At 46.6% G+C, this 22,111-nt stretch overlaps 1 protein-coding gene across 3 annotated transcripts in view; it reads left to right on the plus strand.

The window, feature by feature from the left end:
* Positions 1-22,091, plus strand: part of LOC113978511 (vascular endothelial growth factor receptor kdr-like) — a 131,225-nt gene extending 109,134 nt beyond the window's left edge. For all 3 annotated transcript variants that reach the window (XM_027705501.1, XM_027705503.1, XM_027705502.1), the window contains 6 exons: positions 3,815-3,914; positions 4,501-4,606; positions 6,064-6,188; positions 6,436-6,514; positions 9,015-9,109; positions 16,877-22,091. In XM_027705501.1, coding sequence (XP_027561302.1) covers positions 3,815-3,914; positions 4,501-4,606; positions 6,064-6,188; positions 6,436-6,514; positions 9,015-9,109; positions 16,877-17,081 — 710 coding nt within the window. In that variant the 3' untranslated portion in view covers positions 17,082-22,091. The remainder of the gene's footprint in view (positions 1-3,814; positions 3,915-4,500; positions 4,607-6,063; positions 6,189-6,435; positions 6,515-9,014; positions 9,110-16,876) is intronic.
* The last annotated feature ends 20 nt before the right edge of the window (positions 22,092-22,111 follow it).

A 22,111-nucleotide genomic window follows, 5' to 3' on the forward strand; every position in this document is an offset into this window, starting at 1 on the left:
TTTTAGATAGTTCCTTTTCTTAATGAAGGTGTTTTTCTGGCACAATAGACTGTCCTCTTCTGAATTCAGAGGAACCTACCAAACTCCTGCCAGGGCTGCCATCCATGCACAGCCTCTGCCCTGGGATGACGTAGGTCACAAACTCCTTTTTCTCTCAGTGGCACAGGTTCAAAAGCAGTCATTTTCTCTGAGAGGGTTTTTCATACAGATCATCCAGGCATGCCTGTGGTTTGGCACTGCTCACATCTGCAGCTCCAATGATAAATATTTAATTAAGGATTTGTGTCGCTGATTGAATTCTCTTATATAAAAGTTTTACAGATCATTGAGAGCCAAGGGATGGAGGTTGTTTGTCGTTGCTACGGGGTATGTTTTGGCTCCCATTTACAAGTGCTGCTTTTACTGAGTCCCACAGACTTAGCACCCTCTAAAAAAGGGAAAAACACTGATTAGGAAACTGCAGAGTTTAGTTTGGTCATGGGTCCTTCCAGGGGCAGGAGCTGAGAGAAGGACAACAGGCTTCCTCCAGAAAGGCTGGATCCATGTTGGTGATACACAGGGAAATCAGGGCTTGAGAGAGACTGTTCATTTTCATCTGGGGCTGAGTTTGCAATGAGCTTTAAATTATTCCAAAGGGGTCAGCACACCTCATGTCAGGTGGTGCCAGCAATGTTTAATACATCCTGAAATCACTCATGGTGCAGAGTGTCGGTGTCTCCTGGAATTTCAATGTGCACTGTTCAAAAAGCAATCAGAGATAATTATGTAAACAAGCAGTGCCTGCTCGTATAACATCAGCATCTTATTATCCTACTAAAATAAAACCAAGATCAAAAGAGGGCTCCCATATCCAATGCATGCCACATCTTTGAGCATTTTGGAAGAGATTTTCCCTAAGGAAAACATCATGTGTAGACCTCACACCACATGTTTCAGTCTACATTTCTTCCAAGCTGTCTCAGCATCCCAAATCCAAGCTATCAGGCTTATCACATAGTGCAGATGAAGTGCAGTGGTGAGTGGAAGTGGAAAAAGGAGAGTTCCTTGCTTTTATGATCTGAGCTGCCTCCAGCTGGTAGAAGGCCAACACCAGTCAAAATATAAACTACCAGGAGATCCTGCAATCAAAAATTGTTCTTAGAATCACAGAGTGCTAAGGGGTTGGAATGGACCTTAAAGATCATCCAGTCCCCATCCCACACACCTCCCAGTAGACCAGGTTGCTCAAGGCCTTATCCAAACCTGGCCTTGAACACTGCCAAGGCTGGGGCATCCACAGCCTCCCTGGGCAACCTGGTCCAGTGTCTCAGCACCCTCACAGGGAAGAATTTCTTCCTAATATCTCACCTAAATCTCCCCTCTTCCAATTTGTACCCATTACTCCTTGTCCTGTCACTATTATTCTTCTTTGCCTTCCTTGTATTTGCTCTCACCAGCACATTGCAGTTGATATGATCAATGATGTAACCAAAGAGAGAGCACTCAGAAGGTGAGCTCCAGGGGAATTCTCCATCCCTCCTCACCCCATTCTCTTGTGTTGCCCTCAAGGTCTCCATCCCAATCACTGCATTTGCAAGATTAATTCTTATCAGTAAGATAATTGTTGAGCCAGGTCTAGCCAGTGGTACTGAACAAACTGAAGGGTTTCTTCTGCACTGGGAATGGTCCTGTGGCCATTCATCAAGGTCTGACTCCATTCAGCTCCTCCCAGTTCTCCATTCAGGTCCTCCCCATGGAAATCATGATCACCATGGCACAGCAGTGGCACAGTGTGGTTGGCAATCAATGAAAAAGGCTGTCTCTTCTCTAATGAGGGGGGTTTGTGGTGTTGTCCCTGGTCGTCGACAGTGTAGAGCCAGGCAGACCAAGTGAGGCTCCTCTGGAGAGGCTGTTGAACCCCTGTTGAGCACAAGGGTGTTCAGGAAGCCCCAGTCCTTTCTCAGGGTTTGTACAGATGCACAGATGCAAAGACAAGCAAGTGAGAGTCAGGAGAGGTGCAGAGGCAGCAGTTTGGTGGCTGGGACACTGTGGGAAGGTGACACCACAGTTTCTATCCATCTGTTTATTCACAGGGATCTTGGGAGGTGGTAGGAGCCTGTTTTGAGGCCCTTGGCTAATGGGTGATGCCATGTGAGCTGAACGGTGGATTACCAGGTTATTCTGACAGGTGAAAGGCAAATCTAGGAAGGCAAATCCAGATATAAAGCAGAAGTGATGCTACTGACTATCTCCAACTTACAGAACTCCTGGAAACACTCCCTGCTCCTTGCACATCCAGAGATTTCAGATGTGCTGTGAGCATCCCTGAGCCTTGGATGTCACTGGAGCCTGTTTGCTGTGCTGAGGTGCCCTCTTGGGAAGCTGCCAGGATCTCAGCTCCCCATGCAGAGCTCTGCAGACTGAGCAAGCAGATTCATGGAGCAGAATAATTCTGGGAGCAGCCACGATTTGGCACCCTCTTGGCTGCTTTTATCCAAAAGATTTCTGGTGTGCTTGTTGTGCCCCCAAGTGCAGAGCACATGATGGTGTTTCCAAATGGGGGGAAGAATAGCAGGAAATATGCAGGAATGTTATAGACAGTAGATCATGCACAGATTCCTCGAGGGCTGGATACAGATCCAGATTCCATTCAATCCCCTATGCTGAGACTTGATTAAATTGTTTCCAAATTCATCATCCAGCTTTTGGATGCTAGAATGTGCAAGACAAGGTTGTGCTGCATGTGAAGCCTTTGCTGAGGAGGGGGGGAGGGAAGTTTACAGATCTTTCAGGTCTATCCCAGCAGGCTCAGTAACCTTTCAAACTTCAGCACAGACTTCTCTTGAATGTTACCTGTGAGGTCTGGATTACTCAAATGCCAGAGCACTTTACCAAACTATATATTTGTTCCCCTTATTTATGGAACACTGGAGATGTCATACAGCAAAGAGCATAACCTCTGAATAGCTCATTAGTTGAGGAGCATATTTGATGCATTTACGCCAGTCCCTCCTCTGTAGAGAACCATCTGCACAGGCAAATGATGACTTTTTTATTCATGTTCATGACTTTTGGCCAACTTTTGTGCAATAATACAATGCTACTGGTCCCTTCAGAGCACTCTACCTCTCAGAACAATAACAGCTGCCACGAGCTGCCCTCCCAGGGACAGTAACACTCACACTGACACTGCAGTGGCCCTGAAGACACTCAAGGAAGAAAACGAGGCTAAAAAGCTGCAAGGTCATTTTCAAGGAAGTTTTGCCTGTAGGACTGGATAATACACACAATACTCAGTTAGTGAAGCACAATTCCACACCTGAGGTTGAACTGCAGGTTCTCGGGGCCTTCTGCAGGAGCCAGGTGCCTACAGCTCCCTCTGCACCAGCCAGGCCAGAGATTCCAAGGCAAGGCAGGATGAGCAGGACTGACTGACTCCATGTGTGCTCACTCTGTGCAGGAGATTGGCAGGCTAATAGTTTATTGAATGTAACCAACTGAATGAGCTGGAACTTTTCTACCGCTGACCAAGAGGTCATTTAGAGTCTCAAACTAATAAAATTTAGTTCTCTTCTGCCCTCTTTTACCTTGGAGTGGTCCTGGCTGTATCACAAATGTGGAGGACACACTGGGATTGAAATCTCTGAAGAGACAGAGTGAGTCTGTAACAGGTTTCCAAACAGAACATGTAACTGCAACTTCTTTGCTCAAGCTTCTTTTGCTGCCAGACTCTGGGTAATCCCAGATGCTCAGCAGAGATCACTGATTTGTGTTTAATCCCCTGGGCTGGGAAAGAGGGACTGTGCCACTCTGAAGCCTCTCATTTCTCCCTCAGGTGCCTCCCCGTACCCTGGAGTGCAGATAGATGAGGATTTCTGCCGGCGGCTCAAGGAAGGGACCCGGATGAGATCCCCAGAGTACTCCACCCCAGAAGTGTAAGAGCTCCTGCTCGCGTATTGAGAGCTGACACGTGTCATTTAAGTATTAAAACTGGATTATGTTCAGGTGAAGAGGGGGAAGGGCACCTCAGCTATTTTGTATTTTGTTTTCAGTAAATGCTGTGGTTGTTCATACCTTGGGTATCCTGGTAGCACAGACTAATGCCAAGGACAGGCCAAGTCAGCCTGACCTTTGCCAACAACAAGATGAACAGGTCCACCATGTGAGCTGTAGTTCCTGGATCTCTGTTCAGGACACCTCTGTCTCTGCCTTGACTTCTGGCTCTGGAACAGAAACCCAGCATCCATAACCATGACTTATTTCAGCAATATCACAGGGCCTAGCAGCCAGATTTGAAGTTGGGTGAAAACAAAAATCCTAAAGGCTCTGCTGAGGCAGAAGGATGGAAGCCAAAACCATCCCACGGGGGAACTAGAACAGAATTCCAGCACGTGGAGATCTGAGCCTGTCCTAACCCATAACCACCCAAAGACTGACCAAACCAAGCAGCAGTGGAATGAAACAGTCTGGAAGCAAAGCTTCTTTCCTTTCCCTTTCTGAATCCCTGGGGTTTTTCCCTAGGTACCAGACAATGCTGGATTGTTGGCATGGAGATCCCACCGAGAGGCCGACGTTCACCGAGCTCGTGGAGCGCCTGGGAGACCTTCTGCAGGCCAGTGTGCAGCAGGTACAGCACAGCAGGAGACCTCTGGCACACGGGGTCATGTGCATGTGTTGGGGTGTGGATACCTGTGTGTGTGCAGGGAAAGGTGTGTGCACCAAGATTACCTCTGACCTCACAACAGAGCTCACAAGGAAAAAGGCTGCCAGGATGATTAAAGAAAATGGTAACTGTGCAAAGGGGATTATATTTTAAAACTAGATGTCTGTCCATCCATAGCAAGAGAAAGTTACATTCATTAGAAAAAGGTCCAGTTGTCCCTCAGAGGGACAACAGTACTTTATCTCACCAACAGTTCTCATTAGATTCCAGCACAGTAAAGCCTGGCTGGGTGCCCACCAAACCACCCCATCACTGCCCTGCTCAGAAAATACAATTTATTACCAATAAATCAGAGCAGGATTATGAGAAATAAAAGCAAATCTTAAAATCATCTTCCCACACACACCTCCCTTCTTTCTGGTTTCAACTTCACTCCTGATTTCCTCCACCTCCTGAACTTTCTCATTTTCCAAGATTATGTCCACCAGTGCTCTTAGGAGCTCTACAATTATGCAGTTTAAAGCTCTGAAAGTCAGTTATAGCATTATTAATGTCATAATAGTTAATTCAGTTGTTTTCTTCTTCATTAAAAACAACCAAAAATGCAATTGTCAGTTTAAGAAGAAATCAAACAGCTCCTTCCTGTTTGTAAACAACTGTAGTGGAGCTGAGTTGAAGAGGGCTCAGTCTGCAACATTAAGAGCTTGGGAGTTTTATTCTATAACCAAAGTAAATTAAGGAGACATAAAAATCATGATAAGGGAATAGGGCACTTAACTGCTTCTCAAAATTAAAAACAAAAAATAAACAAAGAGAAATTTGGACAAATAGTTTCAGACCTTAAAGGCAGAGTCATTTCTGGGATTACTGCGGGGGGTGATGACAATGCAGAGCTCATTATGATTCCTTGGAAGGACAAGAAATAAAATCCTTCCAGGCTCCCACTTGAAGGACCAGCTCTTCCCAACTACAGCTCTTGAAGCTGAACAAACCCAAAAAGTCTACACATAGGCAATGTGCTTTTACCAATTCCAAACTCTGTTCATGTCCTGTCAGCCCCAGGGGTTTGGGAATTCCTGCCACTCCCTCCCTTCTCCAGGGCTTAAACTTGGGTTTAGGTGTCCCTGAGGGCTGTCCCTTGGAATTCCCTAAGAGGCAATGACAGTATAGAGACTGCTTTCCTGAAAATCAGATCAGTGTCCTGCCCCTCCCTGAAGGCAGAATAGCCTCACATCTGGAATGTAGGAATGATGTAAGGAACACCACAATCACTTTGAAGAAACATCATAAAGTTAAATTGAAATAAAATCCAGTCCTTTCCCAGTGTAAAGCTGTGTAGAACACCAGAACCTCTTACACTGAGATGCAGCACAAAATGAACTTCACCAGCTTTGTGATCTTTCCTGTTATTAATTATCTAGGATGGTAAAGACTATATTCCACTGAACATCACCCTGAGTCCCGATGGAGAATCCAACCCCAAAACTTGCCCTGTGGAAGAAAACTCGAACCCTGGAGTGAATCGCTGGAGTGCAGTGGAAACTGGGTGAGGAAAATTGAGACAGGGGTGGGAGGGAGGGAAGAGTTCCCTGGAGCTGGGCACTGTCTGATGTCCTCTCTCAATAGTGCTGGTTAAAGAGTCAGACAAATTTGTCAGGGTGTTGGTTATTAGTTACAAGGGATGAAATAAGAAAACTGGTCCAGGAGGCTGAGCTGGGTCAGGGTAACTGAGCCCCCAAGTGCTGCAGCATCTGCTTGGGTTTGGGGTTGACCCCTCCACTTTCCTGTTGCAGTAACAACAGCAAGAAGAGACCCCTGAGTGTGAAGACATTTGATGAGGTGCCAGTGGAAAAGGAGAAAGTGATGCATGAGGTAAGTGAGGTGACTGCCTCCTTCCCCCCCAGGTTCACAGATCACTCATCACCAGCCCCAGAAACACTTATTAAAGCTTGTGAAATCTACTTGGTAAGAAACAGCTTTAAATCAAGCAGAAGGTTTGGCCCTGGCATCTCACACACAGGTCTATGTGACAACTAAGAGGGACTTGCATTTTACTTAACAAATAATTTAAAGAGAAGCTCATGTGTGATTCCCCTGGCTTTGATCAGGCCAAGGGCCTTTATATTACATATTTCAATATGTTTTTCCACCAGTAGGAAAGTGGCAGCTCACTGAAATGAGGCTCTTTGAGGGAAATGTGTCCAGAACACATTCAGGCTGGCTGAGACAGCCAATAACTTGGTGGGGGTGAGGGTGTTCAGTTCTGGGTAGACAAGACCAAGATTCAAGATCCTGCTCTTGGTCACACAAAGTGAACAGTGTTGAAGTGAGAGTGTTAATCACTCCAGGGGAAAACAAAAGCTTGTTTTGTTTCAGAATTATGGTTCTGCTTGTTGTCTTCCTCTGAAACTGCAGGTTGGAGGGGTTTTCTTTCTATTTTTCCTTCCATATTTTAAAAAATCAGAGACCAGCTCCCAGATTCCCTGGATGGCTCAGGTACTCCCTGGCTGCAGCTCCTGTGCTGCCCACACCCTCTGCCTCAGGGACACGGTCTGTGCACCAAGGAGGGGTCTCTGGGCTCCAGGGATGCCTGAAGTGGATCAAAGTCTAGGAGGGAAGCATGGAACCCTCAGGAGAGTGCCTGGCAGAGGAGGAGGGCAGGGCTCAGATGGTGAGGAGCAGCTCAGAGTCCCTCTTGGACAGAGCCACCCCCCTTAGGGAGGGTCAAGTCTCCAGCTCCAACCTGTCCTGGACATATTTCATGTCCTTGACGAGTCCATTGCTCACTTGTTCTCTGGTCAGCACAGATCGAGGCCCATTATTCCCTGACATTTTGCCAGCTGTAATTTCTGTCTGTTTATCACTGCATCTCAGGGATTAGAAGGCTCAGAAATTTCTCAGGCTCTGCCTCTTTCCTCCTGCAGGATAAAAATCTGTCCCTCTGAATCACACAAAGACATTTCCTACACCCATCCAGTATCAGTGAGAGATTACTGCTGCCAGCACGAGCATCACTTGCCTAAGTGCTCCCTGTTCAGGGCATTTTAAAGCAAGTCCTTACATGAAGAGGGAAAACTTTCAAAAAAAGGGTAATAATACATCATCAGATCAGAAATAAATGTGATATTTCAGTCAGGATCTTTTAAAGCCAAATTATGGTGTGATCTGCTCTTGGACAAATTAAGTGCACTTGTGTTGCTAAAATTATCTTAAATATCATGACATTAAGAGACATTAGGTCATTATTTCAAATAGTTGCCCAGGATCTCTCCAAGTGCTCTACCACACCTTCCTGCAATTGTGCCACTTATCTGCAGTCCCTGTGGATATTGGTTTAACAGACAAGTGTAAGGGAAATGCAGAGCAGCCCTCAGATAAACTGCTCCTGGACCATGTGTTCTAAGGGAAACAGTCCAGATAAAAACCAGAGACAAGCTGGGTTCTACTGAGGCTTTGACAGACCTCGTTAATTTAGGATTTTACTTTATACTTTGGAAACCAGTTTCTAAACTGATCTTATTAACAACTGATATATGCCCAAAGTATTTATAAAAAAAGCTTTTACTTGCTTTTTGTTGTTTGCTGGGATTATTTTTTATATTCCAATTAGTTTGACTGGTAAAATAAGACTAACTAGAGTTTCACTTCTATGTTGGAGTCTTTTGCTGTCTCAGTTTGGACAAACACACAGAGATGCAACTGTCCGGCATCACAAAAGATTTCAGATGCAAAGGAACCCCCTAGAATTGTACAACACTTTGCACAAGGACAGCTTGATCTGAACTGCAACCTGGAGGCTCAGCTTTCAGTGCAGTAGAACCACAGCCTCCACCTTAACTGGCTCCAGGACAGTTTTGTTGGGTGGCTCATAAAAAATCCACAACCAAAGGCTCTGTAACTTTGCAAAGCACTTGGATTTGCAAAATGCTTCTGAACTTCCACTTCCTTCAAATTTCAGGGTTCCTAAAAGTGTATTTTTAGGAGGTATTTAGGGAGTTTTTTTTTGGAGGAACCCAGCCAGAGTTCCTGGATATATTCTCTCTGAATTCAGTCTGTTTGTACCTCCATCCCACGTACATGGTACCCATATGCTTAATATCAATTTCAAATTGGAAAATGTCACATTATTTTTTGATATATTTTCATTTTAAGGCTGCTCCTTCCAAATACGGATCAAAAGCTTCAGCATCACAGAAACAAGGGAAGTGTTCTGGGGCTTCAGAGCAGCATTAGAGCTCTAATCCATCTAACAGGATAAAAACTGATAACACAGGCCCCGAGAAGGGAATATTCTGAAGGACTGGTGGGCCCTGCACCAGGCCCAGTGCACAGGTCCCAGTTTATCACTGCTGTTCCTTCCTTTTCCCCTCAGGAGTCGGACAGTGGGATGGTGCTGACGTCAGAGGAGATCAAAAGCCCCAAGAGGCTGGAAATCCGTTCCTGGCCCTACGGGATCATGGCTCTGGCGTGAGTACTCAGGGCATCTCTTTTTAAAGGCAGTCTTCCATTCAGAAAAAGGCTTCTGAAATTTGCAGTTTTGTTTCTGACTCCAAAAGGGAAACTGCTGGACTGTCCCAACAAGCTAAAAGGAGTTGCAACTCTGAATTTCAGCCCCATCACCAAAAACCATGGTTATTGTACTTGGAGACCAAGGGACAGAACATTCTGCAAATGGCAAGTGATAGGAGCAAAAAGGCTGAGAATATACATATTTTAGCTGTTTCTTGAGGGCTTTTCCAGTGTTCTCCTTCACTGATGGAACATATTTTGAAGAACTTGATTTATTAACTCAAAAAATAACATTTATGATTATACCAGAGTGTATATTTAACTTGGACACACAGAGGGGCTGGAACCTGTGCAACTGGTGGGACGTGAGTGAAGCTGGGGAGGTGTGTGCACAGTGAAGGACAGCATAAGCACTGCAAAGCAAGTACATTTACCAGATTGCTACATTTATTTTATCACCACAGCGAAGACAGTCTTGCAGAGAACTCCCTTGATCCCACCACCTCCAGGATCCCAGGAGTTCTATTCTCAAGCCTGGTTTACAAACAGAGGTTATTTATGTTTATCCCTTTATGTTTATCCCTTCACAGTACAATCACAGAAGAATAAAAGCAGATATTTAGGATTTTGTTCCCAGTTCTTTGCATATCAGTAACAATCCCACAGGCAGAGAAGTGACCTAGTAGTCAAACAGGCCTTCTCCACTTTCCTGACAATAGTAACCCATTTTACTGATTAAAATGTCAACAGGTAGAATTTCAAAGAACAGCTGCCCAAAATATAAAAAAGAAATGATTCTGTAGCAAAGAATTCTATGTCTATTCAGTTAATTGAGCTAATTACACTTTTACTGAATTTCCTGGAGTTTCCTCTGAAAATCTGTTGGTGATATTTGGATTAGTTTCCTCTGTCTTAAATTCAGTGACCTTTCCCACCAGAGCAGTTCCTTGTTCTACACCAAGTCTCCACTTTTCTACATTAAAGAGAAATTATAGATGAGGAAAACCCTCCTGCAATTGTGGATATTATGGGAGAGTTCCTGTGAGAGTGCTTGGGGAGAGTGTGCCATTGTTTTGGAGGGGGTGGCTGCCCCACTCAGAGAGAAAAGCAGAAGGCAAAAGCTGCCTTAAAACCATCAGTTCCTGGATGTTTGGAGGCAGGAGAGGAGGAAAAGGGAGAAGTTTACACGAGGAATTCTAGGCAACACTAACAGGGAGCATGCAAATGCTCTGGATTTTGCTGGATAGGAGTATGGCTTCAGGACTAATGTTGTCCAGCAGCATTTCCCCGTCCCAGCACTGTGGTGGGGCTGTACCTGGTGGGATTAGCAGAGATCTGCACCTGGCTCCATGTTTTGATGCTGTGCAGAGGATTCCTGCCAGCACAGGGCATTGCTATGGAGACCAAATGGCACCAGCTCTGAAAACAGGAGCTCAAATGTCAGGAGCTGCATTACTGGGATGCTTTACCTGGGCTGATTTACCTCCTTTTTCTGCGTGATGCCACATTGACGCAAATCCAACACATACACACACAAAGAGCCTCCCTGGGACGGTTTATCCTTCTAAAGATTCCTGTCAGTCACCTCTGACTGCTGCTCCCTGCTGCATTTCTCCCACTTGGATGAAGAGTTGTCAAAGGCAGGTTCTCTCTCTGCCCCTTCCAGGCTTTCTGCTGAAATTCAGGAAAATCAACGTCCAGCAAGGTATAGAAAAACACCAGAATTCCATAACAGCCTGTTCTGTAGAGATTTCCAGGAAAACCTGAACAGCTGTCAGGCCCACTGGGAGTGAGTGGGAAGTGCCATGGCCCTGTGGGGGTCAGTGACCCCCTCCAGCTGGGTTCTCCCCATTTCCAGCCCACACTTCCATAGGGATTCCATTCTGCATGAGATACCTGATCCTTTGTGTGCCAGCCAGGCCCTGGGAGACCATTCCAAGGAGCTGCTGTGACAGCAAACCCTGCAGCAGCTGTTTGTTGTCCCCTCATTCCCAGGGCCCTAATTCCCATGGGATGGATGGACAGAGGTGTGGTTTTTCTTGGCCACATCCTTCACCAAGTGCTTGAGGTCCAGCTGAGACAGTGCTTTTGTCAGCTTCTTTGTCTTTTTTTTTCACTCTGGCAGACTGTCACTGGCACAAATAACAGCTGGAACACAGTGCAGAGCACCCCAGTGCCCTCTCGTTTGAGGACAGGACACCCCTGGGTGCTCCTGCACTGAGAACTTGGAAAACGAGCCTCCAAAGCATTTAGAACAGTCTGGAGAGGTCAGAAGGGATGTGGGTTTAACAGGGGAGATAAAGTCACCCTTGTTAATTGTGTATCTGTCTCTATCAAAAACATTTACCCTGGATCCTTTTCAAAGGCTTTCTTTTCTAAAACAAAACTGTTCAAAGGCTGAGCATGTTTTCTAAACCAGGGTGGCTGCATTTATTATTTTTGCCAAAATCTTGCTGTTTATTTATCCTGCATTCATTTCTCTGTGGAGTGTAAAACTTGCCAACAGTACACACCATGTAGTGTCAGTGTCAAGAGTTTATTGAAGATGAATCCGATACTCTGGGCCTGGGACCACTCTTAGGCCAGACTAACCATTTCTGAGCATTTTATAGCTGAAGGAGAAAGTCAGAGCAGTAGCTGCAGCGGGAGACAAAGACTGAGTGGGATAAGGGAGCCAGCATTCAGGGAAGCACAGAGACAACAGAGGGATTTAATGCTGGGATGACTCTCAGCTTGTAATATTAACAGGCTGCAGCTGAGCACTGCTTTGAAATTCTCCCAGAGTCTCTATAATCAAGTTATTGTTTAAAATGATAAAAGGTTTGATATCTGCTCAGTTGTCCCATTCCCCACCAACTCCAGTTCTCCTGAGCTGCTCTGACACTGCTGATCTGGTTCTGCCCAAGGCCCACAGCACCAGTGGGCTGAAGCTCAGCTGATCCTCTCTGGGCTCTGGATGCTGCACCCAGAGCCCATCACTGCCTTTGCTAAAGCCAAACTGAGCCTAAGGCAAGTCAATACTATTGAAATGGAGGGGGTTTGCTCTGGAGCATCAGGCATTCATGTCCAAACACAAGGTGCCTCCCAAAAATTCAGCCTACCCTGGGCTGGAATCCTTTTGATGCTCAGAGAATGTTAGGAACCATCTCTGCTCCAGGGCAGAAGAGTTTTCTTCTGTGATGTTGAGATAATAAATATACTTACTGTTGTGTCCTGCCCCTTGCACTGTGACCTGGCCTGAGCTCTCCAGAGTAGAACTTTGAATGAGTAGCTGCTCAGGAGTTTTGTAAGCCCCTTTTTTTGCCCCAGGATTATACTTAAAGCAGCAAGGACTAAAAGGAGAATTGTGCAAGGCTGTGGTCCCCAGTCAGGGTTTGGCTGTGGTGCTTTCCATCTCAATGCTTTTGGGGTGCTGGGACACCTGGGCAGCTTGGCCACACAGGAGGGGACACAGACTCAAGGAGTGGGTGGCTTTGGCCTGTGAAAACTTTATGTTGCCTGTACTTTTTTTCTAGAAGTGTTGAAAACAACAACTTCCTGATCCCAATCCCTTGAGCTCTCTGTGCCAGCACAGTCCTGATGCACTGATACTGCCAGAGGGGAACCCAGGATGAAATTCCTACTGCACAGCACTCAGTCTAAAATGTATCAAAGCAAACTGTGAATCAGTCATAACTACCAGAAGGAAAAATAAGCCTTTTATTTCTCTAATTGCAGAAAAATTAAAATAATTTTAAAAAATAGTCACTCTTACTCTGTGCCTCATTAGACACCTGTGAAAGCTCCTCCAAAGCCCTGAGGCTCCTACATGTTTTTAAGAGGTGTGATCATGAGACAAATGGCTCTACTTGGCAACAATCAGCCCAATTTCTCATCTTTCCATAAACACACAGCCAGAATTCCTACATGGACACAAAAATCTATTAGTTTTTCCCAGTGAGGGCAAGATATTTGGGCTTCTTATGGCAAAGCAGTAAGAGCTGCTCCACAGCACTTGAGGAAGTTCTGCTCTTGGTGCTGGAGGCCCTCCCTTCACAGGGGGATTTTCTCTCAGTCATCTCTTTTTCTCCAGGCTCCTCTTCAAGTCATTGACCCCAAAATTTAGACTAATAGCAACTGGCTCCCTCTCACATAAAATAAACAGCTTCAGTAATGATTTCCCAGCTCTTTGATGCTTTCAGGATTTTTCTACCTCTAACCAAAATCTCTGGTTCCCACAGAAGGAAGAAAAAGCCTCAGTAGGTCATTTAGGCCCTCTGACTATTGCAGGATTATCCTCTGTGGTATCCTCTAAACAACTTTGGCACCTTCAGGAAACTCCTAAAAAGTTTGTGAAACATTACTTAATATTCAGGCTAACTTTTTCTACATGTAATTCGTACTGTCTTCAGCTTCATCTGTAGCAGGAGGCTTGGCAGAGCCCAGGAAAAGGGGAGCTGTTAATGGCTCTAATTCCCCCTGCAGTGCCCTTGCCCAGGCTCCCAGCTGGGGCTGACCCAGGGGCACAGCCACAGCCACCCCACACGTTCGTGCCCACCCAGATGGGCTCAGGGTGCTCGGGCTGCCTGGCACAGCCCTGCCTGCACAGCCCCCCTCAGCTCCCAGCACTGCCTTCACACCCCTGCCTTCCTCCTCCTCGGTTGGTTTACACCTGATAGACTCCACATGGCACCAGGCTGAGGGACCTGTGGAGATACAGCCTGGATGCAGCAGGATTTGCTGGGAATTACCCCCGTCACTCTTAGGGATTTGCTGATACCCTTTTGCATTCTTTTAGTTTCTAGTATTGGTTCCTCCAGGGCTGTCATCATTTCTGTGCTGCCCCAGAAACCTCCCTGGCTTGGAGGAATCTTTCTGAAGAGAGGAGCCCAGTGCTGTGCCTTGGCCAGCTCCAGTCTCAGCCCACGGAACAAGGCTGGAGCAGCTCAGCACGTCCTCCAAAACCTGTGACCCCCCCCAGCACCCCAGAGAAACGTGTCCAGTGTGACAGAGGGTCCTTTAGGTTACCAAATCTGTTTGGGGTCAGGGAATGGCTAAGTTCAGATCTCCTCTGGCCCCTTGCCCTGCCCCACACAGGCCACAGTTCTGCAGGGGCGAAGCAGTTCTCAGGTGGTCACTGTGTGACACATGCTGGGGCAGGGGGCAGCTGTTCCAGCTCCATGTCCTGGTATTCCACACCTCATCCTCGGCACTGTGCCATGGTGGGACTGGCCTGGGCTGGCACAGTCCCAGCTCTGAGCAGATTTCTCACCTATTTGATCACCTTTGAGCAGCACTCGGGAATCAGAGGCACAGGCAGTGAGGAAACCCCTTCTGGGCAGTGCAGTGCCAGCCCAGGAGAGGCACTGAGCCACAGAATGGCCAACTTAGCTTTTAATGACATTATTTCATTACATACCCATTACCAACTTCTGCAGCTGCATAATTGTGTGATGAATCAAATCAGATCCGTCACAACTTGTTTCTTGGTGGGGCTCAGGGAGGATTTCTCTGTCTCACACAGGGCAGTACAGTGGGCTCAGGGCACAAAGGGGCTTTGCTTTCCTCTGGAGCACCAGGCACTGGCCACCCCAAGGGCAAGGCTGAGCTCTCATGTGCTGGGGCAGTTCCTGTGGAGCAAAGGATCTCCCAAGGACAGATGGAAAAGGAGCTGCAGCCTCATCCCAACACACAGCCCAGCGTAGGCACCTCTGCTGCTGAGCACGAGCAGGGCAGACACAGTATCAGTGACAGGAGCACTGAAGGGGAAAATGCAAAGCCCTTGGACAGCTTGAACGAGGAAATGCATTTAGATGAAAGGAATCGTTTTGGAAGTTAATTGCATTTTAGTCTGTCATAAGACAGCCAATGACAAAAGCTGCTTCTGACCTCACTCCCCAGATTTCTGTCTTTGGAGCAGACATTGATGTCAGCACTGAGGAGTCCTTCAAACACCAGCCCGATTCCAGCGCTGGGTTATTCCCAGATATCCAGTCTCCTGACCTACAGGGTCACAAACCCAACAAAACTTGCTGAGAGTCTACAGGGGACTGAAAGTTTCCCATTGTGGCCAAACTAAACCCTACTAACTTTTCTTTCCCTCCAGCTCTCTGAGATGTGCAGGCTGGGGGCCAAGTTAAACAGATACTTTCAGGCTTCTCTCAGGCTCCACTGACAGCTTTAATACCTGGCAAATTGGAGGGCAGAGCATCCATGGAATTGTCCCACACCAGTCAGTAGAACTGAGCAACAAAAAGAGAGTTACAGGAATAAACAGTGAAGCAAAGTTGTGGTTCATGTGCTCAGGCCAGGGAAGAATCTATCTGCAGAGAAGCTGTGTGTGTATAGGAAGGGGCAGCTGCCAAATGTATGGGATACATAAGAAGTTTTCACTCAGGTTTTTCTCTTGACAGAGAGGAAGAGCTTAGATTGTGAAAGCAGAATGTGCTGCATTTTTGTCAGATTTCTCAGAGTTCCTATTTCTTTTAGAATTTCTGCTTTGCCACTCCACAGGTTTGGTTTCAGTGCCTTGTGTAGGTCTGAAAGCACAGGAACAGCAGCTTTGCTCTGTAACCTCTGCCTTTGCACTGCACAGAACCCAAATTCATCCTAGACATGCAAGACACAGTGGGCTGGCTCTTACAACAGCTCAGGGCTCCTGGATTCACTTCTTAGAGACAAAGCTGGAGATGCAAACGTGCAAAATAAGTGTACTGAATTCTGCACTTCTGTGATGAACTGTTGCTTATTCAGGTTTGGTTTACAGTCATTAAAATGCAGCTTTATGCTGTGATGGGTCCGTGACTGAGGCTCATCCCAAAGAGCTGCACCTTAAAGGGTCCTGAGCAAAGTGCAGAAGATTAAAAACCACTCTCATATCGGGATCCTTTTGAGAACCAACCCTAAGTTATCCAGGCCTCTTCTAGTGAATTGCTCAGAGGGAAAAAACCAAGGTTAGCAGAACATTATTTTTAAGGCAGCCTGTGACAGAAAGTACCTGTTTTCCTCCCCACAACACTTGTTGTTCCTCAAGGGCACCTTGTGATACAAATCCTCTCCAGGCTTCTCCTGCTTTTAGCACTGAGGTTGCTCCATGTGCTGGAAGTTGCTGCTCTCCATCCCCTGTAATGAGGGAAGGCAGCAGGAGAGGAAGCTGCTCCCTCCAGCAGCAGCCCCAGAGGAGCAGCTGGAACTCTGCACAGTGCTGCCCTTCACCAGGGACTGGGAAGGGCTGGGCAGTGCAAGAGAGATTTAGCCCTGCACTGCAAGAGTGTGTTCAACATGCACCCTTCCTTTCAGTATCATTTTAAATTACAGTCTGTCAGAGATTACTCAGTATTTCATCCTTTATTATACTTCAGGAAAAGTCATAGCCTTCAGTTCTGCTTTCAGAAAAGTCAAATTTTTACTGACCTGTGTCAGAACAATGAGAGAGAATATTGTGGCATGTACAGGACAGGTGCCTTTATAACTAAGAGAACTGAAATGTGGTAAGATAAAAAGACAGGGAGACACAGCTCCTGGATTTACTCCTAAGGCTACTTTTAAAACACTGAGTTATTCAAAATACCTAATTCAGTTCCCTTATCCAACGAGTATGATGTCACTGTCTTACAGGGTGCTGCAAAGGAGAGTTGAGATGATTTATATATTTACTTTTAAAAAAAGCATTTTGGCCATTAACTGCACACAGAGACCAAGGCTGATGAGACAGGGTGGATATATCCCGTGGTTTGTTCCCCACAGGAGGAGAGCTGTCAGCAGGAGCAAGGAGTCTATCCTCTCTGACCATGAGGCTGTCAAGTACCAGCCAGCAGTGCAGGTAGAAGAGGACACCATGGATTTCACACTGGAAGACTCTGTTCTGCTGCCCATGGATCCAAACCTGGAGTGCCACAGCCCACCCCCAGACTACAACTCCGTCATCCACTACTCGGCCCCCCCGGTGTAACCACCCCTGGCACAGGCTGCACCTCCAGCCCTGCTGCATCCTCTCGTGTCTCCAGGCCTGCATGGAATGGAAGGGAAATCTCACAGGACAATGGTTCTGATGTGAATAGAAACATTTGAAGAGCATCTCCTCTGTTAACTAAAGGCCTATTGCCATATATGCAGTAAATGAACATTCTGTCCATCAGAATTGTAGGGAGGAGCTGTAACCCCCAACTCTGCCACTCCTTCCTGGCTGGGGCTGCTCACTGGCATTTGCAGATCCACAGGTTCCTTCCTTCACCTTTTACTCCATGAGAGCCACGTCAAGGTAGTTGTGAACACAGGGTTTGAGCTACTGGCCTGGGGATTGCTTAGTCCAAGGATGGAAGGGATCAGTTATAAACAGCAGCCAAACACACCATTGCTTTGGGTTTGGAGAAAAGCCAACATTGAAGCACTGTTCTTAACTTGGGATCTTGCCTTCTGTAAATATTTCTGAAATATTTTGAAATCCAAGATACCTTTGTTACAATTTGAATTTAATAATTTCCACTGCCCACAGGATACACTCCTGAAAACAGTATGGCCCAGAGAAAGCTGGTAGTACTCGTGCACCAGGAGGCAGGCTGGTCTTTTGGGCCATCAGGGCACACAGTGGGCTTAAATTTGCTTCCCTGGGCTTTCTCCTTGCTCAAACAGCAGTTTTTTAGCATAGATGCAATAGGGAGCCTTGCTGGAGATGCATCTGTAGTGATTGCAAGGCAAATCACTGCCTTAAATATGAACCTTCTTAAGCTTAAGCAGAATTTCCCAGCTCACGTGCACGTTTGTGTGAATGTGCACAAAACACTCACTGAGAGCACGAGAGTCACACACAAACACACCCCTTGAGGCACCAGCAGGGCAGCACCATTTCTCTGTTTCCTTTCTGCACACAGGCTGGTTACTAAAAAGAAGCTAAAAAAAACCATTTCCTTTGGATTCTGTGGCAAATGCCCAACAGTTTGATCCTGGGAATACGAGCCCATGCTAAGCTGCAAGTCTGTGTGCCACACATTTATCCCTGGTTGCCTTGCCAAGGTAAACACTGGTATGATATTCAGTGCCCTCTGCATCTGAGCCCTTCCTGGGTTCATGGTAATCCTATTGCAGCAGGACTGAAAGGATCACAAATTGTCCCGTGGGAGGAATTCACAGCGTGTTTCCCCCGACCCCAAAGCGGCCTGTGGGCAGGTCCCCTGCACACCCCCTGCTCCCCTGTACACCCTGTCCATGCTCACAGCCCCTTCAAAACCCAGCAGCTAATCCTTATCATTTCACCTGCTCTGTAACAATCGGAGCTGACCTTAAAAATTTAGGAAGGGAAAAGTCTCCAGGTTGCAAGAAGAAAAAGCAAGGATGAGAAAGATGTTCATTGACAGTCAGGGCTGTGACCTCCTGAGTTATAAACCTGGGCTATAAATGGCTCCCTGTGCAGTTTCCTCCAAGGTCTGCACAACCCTTCCCTTTTCTTCCTTGATTTGACTTCAGCAAAAAAGACTTTTTCTTCAGGAGTCAAAGTAGAGGGGGGAAATCCAACCCCTGCAAAACGATTCTGTTACCTTGGCAAAGACAGCTGAACACCCCCCACAGCAGCCAGGGAGCTTTGCTGGGTGAGTGGTTACATGGGATATGCTGAAGGAATCACAAACAAGCCTCAGGTATCAGCAAAGGGGAAAACAAGTCTCCAAAGCCCAGCCCACGTTAACTGTGAACGCTCAGGCACCTGAAGGGTGGGCTCTGGGGAGCTGCTCTGCTCCTTCTCCTTGGCTTGCAGTCAGTGCAGTAAGGAAATCACCTGCAGTCCCCCAGGAGCCCCCTGCTCACAGTGCACCTGCCAGGTGGGGTGGGCTCTACTTGCTTTGGGGTCATTTTGCACTGCTTTGTATTTTGGCACCTGTGTATTAAGTAGAGCTGGTTGTATAAGTGAAGAAACTACTGGGAAGGAATTCATCTGATGAGCCCCAGAAAGCTCATTGGATCTGTTTCTCATTGAACACTAATTATCTACAGCTCTGATCAAGTAATCAACCACTTCTTATGGAAATAATTTATTCATGAGACAAAAGGAAAGGAGGTACAGCCAGTTCGTGTGGCTGTGCTGTTGGTGGCGTCACAGTGAGGTGTTTGTTACTGCAGGGTAAGAACACAACGTTTATAATCCTTCACTTGCAAACTTTAAAATAAGCACATGTAGAGCAAAACCTGCCTGTTTTTGATGAAGAATGGGAAGCACTTCTGGGAGGACTATGTCACCTTCCCAGTCTCTGACGGAGGAACTGTCGGGGTTTCTGGTGACCTTGCTGAGCCCAGAGGAGCAAGGAGCTTGTTTGGACCCACATGGAGCGTGGGGAGGTCCTTTGTGGCTCTCAGGAACCACATCAGCCCTTCTGCATCACCTGGAGGGGGTGACACAGAGCAGAGAATCTTTTAAAACCCTGCTTGCACTGACAGCCCCTCAGATCTGTGGGCTCCTCTGCAGTGGCAGGATCAAACACGTCTGGAGCAGGACTGACATCTGCATCCCCCTCCAAGAGCCCTGGCAGTGAAGGGACTGAACTTGGGCAGCTGTTTCCAGTGTTTATTTTGAGTGGAAGATTTTTTTCCTCATTATAGTAAATGTAACAAGCAAAAGTATTGCCTGAAAAGTATTATTGAACATATGTCTTCTATTTTATTTACTAATATTTTGTTTGTCCTTTTTCTCTCCTCCCTTAATTTAATTATTGTTCTTTTCTTCCAACGATGTATATAGTGTACCCACTAGCAACAAATATAGTGATTCATTTATATGGTAAAATGTGTAACATTTTAGTCCAAAGAGATACCCAGACATAACAGAGTTAAGTATTGTTACTAAACATTTCACTAACGCTTGCAGGCCAGGCTCCAGTTTACAGTGCCCCACCAGTGCCATTTCAGAGCAGTTCTCTTGGCTGGGGGTGTCTCTGCCTCTCATTTGTTCTCCACATTATTTAGTTTCAGTTAGGAAACAGGGATCTGGAGGAATTTGGCAGGTTTATCTCATTCCTGGAAGTGTCACCACGCAGCTCCTGTTGTAGGTGAGGAGTTTCCAGTGCCTCAGTTTTAACTGAAGGGTGGTGTAGTGGCCAGAGGGTCAGAAGGGGCAAGTTGTTTAACTGATGTGATGTTTATTGTATTTTTGGACTTCTCAGGGATTCTCACTCACTCCTGTCTGGGCTGGCAGAGCTCAGTGTATCTGCAGTAACATGGACCTTGGTTTCCTCTGGTGGTGCTCACTCCTGGGTTTGTGCTCTTGGAACCCCAGAGAAAGAGGGCAAAGGAGCTCAGAGCTCACCAGAACTGTGTTGTCTTCTCTCCAACAATCCCCTGCCATGTGGGTGTCCAAGGAGAAGTGCCTTCAGCTGCATGTTATTGTTCAGGCTGGGGTTTGGAACAGCTTGCTTTCCTGTCCCCTCTTTTCTCTATTTCATCTGTTCCTTGGGATGTGCTCTCCCAGGCCCTCTGGGTTGCTTTGCTCTGCCTTTGCAGTGAGGTCAGCTATGGGATCATTTCACTCTGCTCTTTCCCGGGTGTTCTGTGCTTGCAGAGGCTGATCTAGATAATCTAAAATAAGCTTTTTTCACATTGAATTTTTTTCAATATATAGCCAAGGAAAACTAGTTTATCTTAGTTTGTCTGGAAGCCTCTTTGTGTCCTTCCCTGATTTTTCAATATTGGTGTCTGGAGCAAAATGAAGGTCGGTGACTGTGTGAATCTGGTTGTTCTCTGAGTCATTTCCTCAAACAGTGAGGTTTCTTAAGGTTCTTCCAAGTCATCCTCATAGGAAGGGGGTCCTAACCAGGATGTGGGCCCACAGTATCTGCTCAGAGTATCAAGGAAGGTCAGATAAAAACCCAAAGTCTGAGTAATGGTCTCGAACGAAGCCACTGAAAGCTGAAGGTGAACACATTTAAGCCTAAACTGCTCTGCTTGATGTCCCACCAACACCAGCCCTGCTCCTGGTCCCCTGCCTGGCAAAGGCCAAGGGTATCCCAGAGTGTCCAGGCACTCCTCTCCTTACACCCTGCTGGGATGGCAGCGGCCGTGGGACCCTGGAGCTGGCCAGTCAAGGTCTGACTGATCTCCCCAGTGATCCTCCACTGGAGCACTGTCCTGTCTCATTTTCAAGTTGGATCTGGGATGTGGGCTGGGGACCGTGTCCCTGTCTCCCATCAGGAGCTGTTTGCAGGAAACAGCACCCCCAAATAGCTGCAGAACAGGGTAAAGCACTGTTGGGTTCTCCTGAATGCAGGAGTTACCTGGGATCAGGGTCGTACCCAGGGATCAGCCTGGGATTTTTTTTCTTACCATACAGTGAATGGAAAACTCAGAAAGGAGCAATAATTCTTTTGTCTCTCCCTGCAAGTGTAATGGCCAAACCCTGGGATCCACTGTCCTGGGTTTGCACCACATCACAAAACCCAGCAGTTGTGACACCAGCACCACCTCGCACAAGGGAAGTGCAGGAGGAGTTTGGGCTTTGGCCCTCAGAGTCAGTCTCTGTACAGGGGTTGGCCCAAGCACTGGTTGGTTTGTTTGGCATTTATTCTTTCCATATTATGTTAAAATAAGACAGAAATCTTGCTGAGTTGGGTCATCTGGGATATGATGTGATGCCACGAGGGCCGTGGTTGCAGGAAGACCAGTGTGGGATCAGCTGAGCAGTGCCCTGTTCTCCTGCCTAATCCTCCTGTGCCACCAGAGCTGGCACATCCTTATTACTCAATTCATTTCTCCTTAGACCTTGAGTTGTCAAAGCAGCTAAAGAAAACTGGGAAAAGCCAGTAACTTGGGACTTACAGGAATAAACCAAGTGCCATGTAATCCTCCAACCACAAGGAATGTTTGTCTGCCATGTTCCTGTCTGTCTGAAGAATGTATGCACTGAAAACAACGCTTTCTTATGTAGTCAAAATTGTACTGTATCTATTAACCAAAAAAATAAAAAGGATTCTATATTTATACAGCCCAGGGCTCCTTTGTGTC

This window comes from Neopelma chrysocephalum, unplaced genomic scaffold, assembly GCF_003984885.1.
Source record: "Neopelma chrysocephalum unplaced genomic scaffold, ASM398488v2 Primary Assembly neopelma1_336b, whole genome shotgun sequence".
NCBI lineage: Eukaryota > Metazoa > Chordata > Aves > Passeriformes > Pipridae > Neopelma > Neopelma chrysocephalum.